This window comes from Eucyclogobius newberryi, unplaced genomic scaffold, assembly GCF_026437365.1.
Source record: "Eucyclogobius newberryi isolate DKJ021-1_F unplaced genomic scaffold, fEucNew1.0.hap1 SCAF_13, whole genome shotgun sequence".
In the NCBI taxonomy this organism is placed as follows: domain Eukaryota; kingdom Metazoa; phylum Chordata; class Actinopteri; order Gobiiformes; family Gobiidae; genus Eucyclogobius; species Eucyclogobius newberryi.
The window spans coordinates 5,651,248-5,661,247 of record NW_027315757.1 but is presented as its reverse complement, the minus strand read 5'-3'; the positions used below and the strand labels follow the sequence as shown (position 1 = coordinate 5,661,247).

Sequence of the window (10,000 nt, the reverse complement as noted above, 5' to 3'; positions counted from 1 at the left end):
TTGGATGCCGGCCGCCGTGGAGCGCCGAGTAGGAAGAAGAAGAAGAAGATGTGCTTGGAACTCATATGCTTTGAACTCGTGGGCTTTGAACTCCTGTGCTTCTGAAGAATAAAGTCTAAAGAATAAATTCTAAAGTCTAAGATGTGCAACTAAGGATAAAGTCTAAAGAATAAAGTCTGGTTGTAATGTAACACTTGGATACCAACCACCATTAAACACCAAAGAAGAAGAGCGAACGAACGCCGGACGTAGACGAGACGAAGAAGATCCGATCAATCGGTTCAGAGAAGACTCAGACACCCTGCCCTCTCACAGTAAGGATGGTTTTCAGTGTTTCAGTCCAATAAATAAAACATCCAAAATATTTTTGGCTGAATATTGCCCATATTACAAAACACGGCTCATGCCACACAATATCAAATCTAAACAATTCAAGGAAAATTAAAGGAGAGGAGCAAAAGAGTGTAAAATATGAATAAGAACGTTATTCATGAGAAATGGTCAATGCAGTCCTAACTGTCCCACCATTCAACGTCTTTACACGTATATGTGTGGCAAGAGGAGAGGAGCCAAATGTAAGAGCACTTTTACTTGTAATTTCCAATTCATATTTTGAAGTAAATATAATGAAGGATTAAACATGAAATAATACACAAAATCTGTGATTTGCACACAAACAATTAGTAAAACAAATTATCTGAAAGAGCAACACGTATTTGGATCTATAGCTCATCTGCCATGACAATCAAAGCACTTCACAGCGTGGGATTCATTCTCTCACTTCAGTGGTGGTGAGCTATTATTGTAGTCACAGCTGCCCAGGGCAGATTGACAGAAGCGTCTGCACCATATGCCCCTCTTGCCACCTCCACCATTGGACCTGGCCCCATGGCCCCTGCAGTATTGCCTCTTATCCAAGCTTTAAACAGGGCCCCTGTTTCTGAGGCTTTGACAAACAGATATGACCATAACATTTCATATGTGTTAAGAGACTGTACATTATATGAATGTAAAGTATGATGTGAAAACTACAATATATGAGTGTAAAGTATGATGTGAAAACTACAATATATGAGTGTAAAGTATGATGTGAAAACTACAATATATGAGTGTAAAGTATGATGTGAAAACTACAATATATGAGTGTAAAGTATGATGTGAAAACTACAATATATGAGTGTAAAGTATGATGTGAAAACTACGATATATGAGTGTAAAGTATGATGTTAAACTACAATATATGAGTGTAAAGTATGATGTGAAAACTACAATATATGAGTGTAAAGTATGATGTGAAAACTACAATATATGAGTGTAAAGTATGATGTGAAAACTACGATATATGAGTGTAAAGTATGATGTTAAACTACAATATATGAGTGTAAAGTATGATGTTAAACTACAATATATGAGTGTAAAGTATGATGTGAAAACTACAATATATGAGTGTAAAGTATGATGTGAAAACTACAATATACGAGTGTAAAGTATGATGTGAAAACTACAATATACGAGTGTAAAGTATGATGTGAAAACTACAATATACGAGTGTAAAGTATGATGTGAAAACTACAATATACGAGTGTAAAGTATGATGTGAAAACTACAATATATGAATGTAAAGTATGATGTGAAAACTACAATATATGAGTGTAAAGTATGATGTTAAACTACAATATATGAGTGTAAAGTATGATGTGAAAACTACAATATATGACTGTAAAGTATGATGTGAAAACTACAATATATGACTGTAAAGTATGATGTGAAAACTACAATATACGAGTGTAAAGTATGATGTGAAAACTACAATATACGAGTGTAAAGTATGATGTGAAAACTACAATATATGAGTGTAAAGTATGATGTGAAAACTACAATATATGAGTGTAAAGTATGATGTGAAAACTACAATATACGAGTGTAAAGTATGATGTGAAAACTACAATATATGACTGTAAAGTATGATGTGAAAACTACAATATACGAGTGTAAAGTATGATGTGAAAACTACAATATACGAGTGTAAAGTATGATGTGAAAACTACAATATACGACTGTAAAGTATGATGTGAAAACTACAATATATGAGTGTAAAGTATGATGTGAAAACTACAATATATGACTGTAAAGTATGATGTGAAAACTACAATATATGAGTGTAAAGTATGATGTGAAAACTACAATATATGAATGTAAAGTATGATGTGAAAACTACAATATATGACTGTAAAGTATGATGTGAAAACTACAATATATGACTGTAAAGTATGATGTGAAAACTACAATATATGACTGTAAAGTATGATGTGAAAAACTACAATATATGAGTGTAAAGTATGATGTGAAAACTACAATATATGAGTGTAAAGTATGATGTGAAAACTACAATATATGACTGTAAAGTATGATGTGAAAACTACAATATATGAGTGTAAAGTATGATGTGAAAACTACAATATATGAATGTAAAGTATGATGTGAAAACTACAATATATGACTGTAAAGTATGATGTGAAAACTACAATATATGACTGTAAAGTATGATGTGAAAACTACAATATATGACTGTAAAGTATGATGTGAAAACTACAATATATGAGTGTAAAGTATGATGTGAAAACTACAATATATGAGTGTAAAGTATGATGTGAAAACTACAATATATGACTGTAAAGTATGATGTGAAAACTACAATATATGAGTGTAAGTATGATGTGAAAACTACAATATATGAGTGTAAGTATGATGTGAAAACTACAATATATGAGTGTAAAGTATGATGTGAAAACTACAATATATGAGTGTAAAGTATGATGTGAAAACTACAATATACGAGTGTAAAGTATGATGTGAAAACTACAATATACGAGTGTAAAGTATGATGTGAAAACTACAATATACGAGTGTAAAGTATGATGTGAAAACTACAATATACGACTGTAAAGTATGATGTGAAAACTACAATATATGAGTGTAAAGTATGATGTGAAAACTACAATATATGACTGTAAAGTATGATGTGAAAACTACAATATATGAGTGTAAAGTATGATGTGAAAACTACAATATATGAATGTAAAGTATGATGTGAAAACTACAATATATGACTGTAAAGTATGATGTGAAAACTACAATATATGACTGTAAAGTATGATGTGAAAAACTACAATATATGAGTGTAAAGTATGATGTGAAAACTACAATATATGAGTGTAAAGTATGATGTGAAAACTACAATATATGACTGTAAAGTATGATGTGAAAACTACAATATATGAGTGTAAAGTATGATGTGAAAACTACAATATATGAATGTAAAGTATGATGTGAAAACTACAATATATGACTGTAAAGTATGATGTGAAAACTACAATATATGACTGTAAAGTATGATGTGAAAACTACAATATATGACTGTAAAGTATGATGTGAAAACTACAATATATGAGTGTAAAGTATGATGTGAAAACTACAATATATGACTGTAAAGTATGATGTGAAAACTACAATATATGACTGTAAAGTATGATGTGAAAACTACAATATATGAGTGTAAGTATGATGTGAAAACTACAATATATGAGTGTAAGTATGATGTGAAAACTACAATATATGACTGTAAAGTATGATGTGAAAACTACAATATATGACTGTAAAGTATGATGTGAAAACTACAATATATGACTGTAAAGTATGATGTGAAATCTACTCAGAGAAGTACACTTTGACTTCCCGCCGGAAGCCCAACTAAACGAAATCAAAAGAAACAAAGTCCACGCGGTCTGTTCCCCGCTGTGCTCTTGCGTGCTCTTGCGTAATGACGTTGTCCCACTCTGACCTGTTTGACGCTGGGGAGGCGGGGCCAGAGCCACGTGACGTCACCATAGGGCAGCGCTATAAAAACTCCAACGCTAAAGTTGAGTTCAGAACACAAACAGTTGAGAGCAACAGGGCCAGAGCTTTTCAAAGTGACCAAAAGGGAGTAAAAACGCGATTGAACATAACATCAGAGACATTTTGAGGTATGTTTGATTCAAATTGAACATATTCGTTACATATATAGCTTATATAAAAGTGTGTTTACAACTTTTTTATGTGTCTTTAGACATATTTAGACAATGTAAATACATTGGCAAAGAAAGTAGGAACAAATATGAAATTAAATGAGAAAAATCCTAAAACATGTGTTATATTTATCAGTAACCTCACACTTATAAAGCACTGTTAACTGTATCTACATAACAAAAAACATATGGCTGCATCTAACACTTTTCAACTATTTATTTATTTAGATTATTCAACAATTAAGAGGTTATTTCTATTGAAATATGGTGACGGAAGACTTTTAGATAGAGAATATTCATTAATAATGTGTATTATTGATGACAATCTGAATTATTCGTAATTGTTTTTGACATTTTGATTTAATAATGTCACAGTCTTTGTTCGTAAACTATGTGTGTGTGTTTTAGACTGTCCTCCAAAAAAAGAATTAACAATCGAAATTATCGGATTATTTTAATATCAACTCGTCACAATTGAACTGTTGCTGCTGTCATAAAAATAAACATACAGTCAAACAAAATAGAAAACAAAACTGTATAAACAATGTATCATTATATAGGTATTGTGTACAAATAGCCTACTTTATATATATATATATATATATATATATATATATATATATATATATATAGACTATATTACATTTTGAATTGGGTAATAATAATATGCTGCTTGAATTGGGTAATAGTAATATGCTGCTTTTAATTCCACAAGATATTTTAGCTAAAATTGAAAGTGCTTCTTGAACTTTCTACTTTCACTTCATTTTCACTTTGGTTTCTCGCTCATAAGTGAGACATTTTGCAGCGCAGACGTGTGTTTTTTCTTTTCCTTGTTCTAGTCCGATGTTATGACAGAATGCTGAAGCTGTCATACTGGCTCATGTTATGGAACAGGACGGGTCACACGGCCACAATATGGAGCCCAAAAATAGACCCAGACTACATGGAGTTGTGAAAGAGGAGATTTAACTACTGAAGATCAACTGAAATGTGATTTGATATGGTGGAGATGTCAAGATCGTTTGTGAATATTTAGGCCACAATCTAATAGTAAAAACTAAAAACAAATAATCGTGACAGAAGTTGTTTCAATGCCATATGTACTCCGAAAAGGTTTACTCAAATGTATAGCGCTTTTATAGTGCGTTATTATCCATTCTGAAAGTTCCTTTTAATGAAGCTGAACTGTAATATATGTAAATCAAAGAAAATGCAGGATTTCACTTTTGTTACATGTCAATAATCATGAATGTATCACACCTGAATATCACTATGTTTCTCCTCACTATAATCGTAACACCAATTTTGAGATATTGAGACATCCTGAATGTGTCGACACAAAATCTTTATCTTTATCAATATTGGAAGCAACAGCTAGGGATGGATCAGTGCTATTATTGATGTGGCAAACACTCCACTCACTACACCACAGTCAATATAAACATTGCACAAATGTGTGCACTGACGTTTTGGACAGTTTGAACTTAATAAATCTTAAACCAGGAAGTCACAGATCAAAATGTAACTAATAATTGACACAACAAAATACATCAAAAAGACCAACCCAGGACTGAACCAAGACCAAAGTCTTCAAATCCAGTTTCTATTCGTCTCATTCTCTTGCATATTGTTGTCAAGCCAGCTGATTGGACAGGAGTGAGGAAATGGGAGGGGCTTAGTGTGAGGAGGAGGCTGGGCTCTAAAGGGAGTTCCCAGGCTCAAAGGGGACTTGTATCATGTGGCAGTTATGATTCAGAGACAGTTGAAAAGCAGCAGACAAGCAGGTGAAGCACACACGCCCAGAGAGAGAGAGATAAGGCAGAACACACACAAGCTGCTTCTAGAAACTTCTCTGCGTCTCCTTCTGTCACTGCACAAGGGCTGGGGAGCTGTACGATTCAAAACGATTTTCGACTCAAAAACGATTCAATTTCAAATCTTATTTTTGATTCCTGCTTCATATTTCAGTGAATTGAGAAATGTTTTGGTATTGACAAGATGAATAGACGATTTAAACTAAGATGAATATTTGTTTAAAGCAACAGTATGTAACTTCCTGGAGGTAAAAAGCCACCTCCATGATTCCATGGGAAAAGAAAGTTAAAACCATTCTTTGGAACGTTCTCTTTAGATTATTTTTATTTTCATTAGATAATAAGTTTTATGCCATATTGTGGAATATAAGTTTAGATGATATTGTGAATTTTGTTGAAGAGATGCTAAATTTGAATATTGAGTATATCTAAGAAACACTACAAAAAAAGACAAATTGAAAATGAAAAATATATGTTATGCCCGCCGTGTTAAGTAGGCTGCAGCGTTGTTCTCGACAATTTGCTACATGTCATTCCCATTTCACGCCACACTGTAGAATAAAGCCTATGGGCCAAAGAAATCCTTTAAAAACATGAGCTATGTTGTAAACTTTCAAATAGGATAATATTTCTTCACTTTTGTGATTCTTTTGACAGACATTTCACCTTTTTCTGATAATTAAACCTCAACTACTTTGTCTTCAGTTGGATTGACATAGAAACAGCTGACTATCCAGATGCATTTTTGTCAATATTGCCAAGAACAAATACAGATAATACTTCAAAATCAAACTGCTTTCTATTTGTGTTTATTCTCATCCAGGTGAAAAGAGAGACGACCTCACACCTTCTACAGCCGACAACCACACTCACCCAAGACCAACTATGCAGTGCCAGAAGAAGCGCAGGCTGCTGGAGGGTCTGATCCAGGCAGCGCTCCTTCTCAGCCTGTGCGGGATGAGGGTGGACGTAGATCTGGAGCCGGGGCCTGAGAGCCTCATGGGGCCCACCTCCGCTCTGGCGCCCGCCACACGCCTACACAACCTGAGGAACGCGTTGGAGTCAGGGGTCGGTGAAGTGCACCCCAAACACCCGGACCTGGATCTGTTCTTCACCTCCAGGCGCCTGCTGGGATGGGTGCGCTCGCTGGACAGGCTGCAGGTGAGGGCGGGAGGGGCTGTACCAAAAAATACATACAAATTAGGACTGTCAAAGTTAGGCGTTAACTTGAATGCGTAAATGAGTGGTAGGAAAGAAAGTCTGGATACTATAGTTTAAAATGTTGTCTCTATTTGAATCAATTCAGTTTATTTTTGTTACTCCCAAAATGACTGCACGACAGCAGCTGCCTCGTCCCAGAATTGATGATTTTACCAACAGAAAGTTAGTGCATCAAACAATGAAACAGTCATTGGTCAATAATATAGAAGCAGATTAAAGAATGTTCACAGGAATTGAGCAAATGGAGATCGGTCCCAGAATGCCCCTGTCCTTAGACTCCTTCTCTGCGAGGATTCTACAAAGATGCGAGGATACTACAAAGAACCCAGTGGGAAAAACCTCTGGGAGAACCTCAGTGAAGGAGAGATTCTACTGCCACAGACGGACAGGCTGCAGATGGTCCAGGACTGAGCCAGAAGCCCTCAGGAGGAGAGAGTTTGGAGTAGAAAGAGTTTATCCAGGCAGATGAAGAGCATCTGGATATTTTAGTCTCGTACCTTAAGGGGCTTCCACATCGCCTCGGCCGAAGCGTCCAGTTTACATTCAAAGTCTATAGTAAACGTGCGTCGAGCACGTAGTGCGTTATCCGCAGCGCGATTTCTTCGTTTTTTTACGCTCTCGACGCTTTGAGCGCACGTATGAGCCGGCCGAGGCGACGAAAGCGGCTTAAGCGACGCGTTCAGATATGTTGAGGTCTCTGCAGCAGAAGCGTAGCAGCAGCCAATCAGAGCTGACGCTCCGGTGACGTACGTACGTCCGGTATTCCCCGTGGAATTCCCCAAGAAGCGCCACTTTTTCCTTGCTCGTCAACAATGGCAGACGAAAGACTGATTGTGGCCGTGTGTGGGAGAAAGGAGCTGTACAATATATTCACAGTGGAATACAGAGACAGAAATAAGCCCGGCGCCTCTGTGTGAGGGTTTTGAAAACCAAAAGCGTGAAAACAACGCTCTCGATATCCGCCATTTTACACAATGAAAGGCCACACCGACAACAACTCCACTGCTCATGCGACAACACCTCTACTGCGCATGTGCGCAGACAACTCGAGCCTGTGTATAGTGGCCAGGGCGTCGAGAGCGCGCGTCCACTGCGTAAACCTTTCAAATATATACGCGCTCAAATTCTGCGTTGGGCGCATTTGGGCGTCTGCGATGTATACGTACCGTTAGGGTTAGGGACATGTTTCACCTGCATTCTGGGACGTGTCTGGTCAGCTGATTGAAACAGATTTTTCCGCTGTCTTTCTTCTTGAAGCAGTAGGACAGACAGCACCATGTGCAGTCCGGCTTCTTCAGAACTTTATCCCAGATAATGCATGCCCTGGGCCTGATTTCGTTTCCTGATCTCGATGGCTCTCCTGATCCCTGGCACTTGTTGCTCTCTGTGCCTATGACCTTAGAGTTGTCCCAGTCCAGGGTCAGTGGTCGGAAATGGCTGATCAGACAGGCCATCGAGCTCTGGAAAGGAGCCGACCTGACTGTAAATCAGGACGATTAGACTTACCAACTTTCTCTTAAAAGGGATATATGAACTAAGACTCACTGTTTTTAGATAACTTCAACTTGACTTCCATCTGAAAGTAATGTTCAATGTGAAGGAAGTGGTTTGAGAAACTTGCATTTATACTTTCCTAAGCTCAAATTAGTCATGCCCAAAGGGGAGGAGTTGTACACTGCCTTGTTTACTAGTCACCCTACAGCTTGGGTCGTTAGGGCCTCTTGAGGACCTCATTAGCATTTGACTGGATTTCTGCCTGGGTGATAAAAGAGTGCTGTACCTCAGGCCTCTACTCAAGGGAGGGTTTTTTTTCTTAACAAAATGATCCACCTTTATTCCTCTTTCAAACCATCCCTTCTGCTGCATAACATGTTAAACTCACTGTCCTCAAAAGTGTGATTTGTAGCTTTTAGATGAAGATGGACGGCAGATTGCAAACCAGTTTAAGTGCTGTTCAATTTAGTCAATGTATTTTTCATCTCACTCTTCATCACTGCGATGAATAGAATACACTACATTACTCTGTGTTTCTGTACGCGTCATGCAAATTACAAAGGCTGTGGATAACTTTCAGATTTAAAGTTAGCAGATTTAAATCAAATCAAATCAAATCAATTTATTTTTGTAAGGCCCAAAATCACAACAACAGTTGCCTCTGAGGGCCAAAGCCTGCTAACTGTAGTTTGGACCTCTACAAACTTTACAATTCGGGCTGCCCAATATTAGAAATTTATATGGTTTTGTAGTTTTTCCTGACCAAGAAGGACAGGGGCAGGGGACATTGACAGGTCCCTATGAACATTGTTTAATCTATTTTTCACTGTCGCCCTCAGAGACAACCGCTGTTGTGATTTTGGGCGTTACAAAAATAAATTGAATTGAAAACATTACAAGATTTTACACAATAATTGCAGTTATGCTGAAACCACAATGTACATAAAATACTACATTAAATATTTTTGTGATGTAATGCAAAGTTCATTAAAAAATTTTATAATTGTGTTATAATTGTGCTTGTCTGTCAGGTTCCACAGGCCGAGTTGGAGACGTGGCTGGTGCAGCAGGAGCCCACTCCCCTGCCTGTGAGGCTGCGCCACACGACCCCCAACAATCTCATCCTGCCAGAGCAGTCCAGGGGCCAGGAGTGGGAGGAGCCACAGGAGCACAGGGGCCAGGAGTGGGAGGAGCCAGAGCAGCCAGAAGACATTCACTTGCAGGTAAACCACTTTCCTCTGAGTGGTTCTGGTTCTTAGAGCAAGAACTCACACTAAAGATGTCTGTGTTTGCGTTGCTGTGAAAGAACGACTCCGCTCGCTTTAAAGTGGACATATGATACGTTCTTGTTGCTTTAATTGTCTTATAAACAACACTTTCAGTATTTCCCATTTTCAAATT

The 10,000-nt window shown here is 37.2% G+C and overlaps 1 protein-coding gene across 1 annotated transcript in view; it reads left to right on the top strand.

Moving 5' to 3' along the window:
- Nucleotides 1-3,936: 3,936 nt before the first annotated feature.
- nfe2l1a (nfe2 like bZIP transcription factor 1a) overlaps nucleotides 3,937-10,000 on the top strand; it is a 26,799-nt gene continuing 20,735 nt past the window's right edge. Inside the window, exons 1-3 of the mRNA XM_072442391.1 lie at nucleotides 3,937-4,025; nucleotides 6,708-7,045; nucleotides 9,631-9,822. Of these exons, the coding sequence (XP_072298492.1) occupies nucleotides 6,770-7,045; nucleotides 9,631-9,822 (468 nt within the window). The 5' untranslated portion in view covers nucleotides 3,937-4,025; nucleotides 6,708-6,769. The remainder of the gene's footprint in view (nucleotides 4,026-6,707; nucleotides 7,046-9,630; nucleotides 9,823-10,000) is intronic.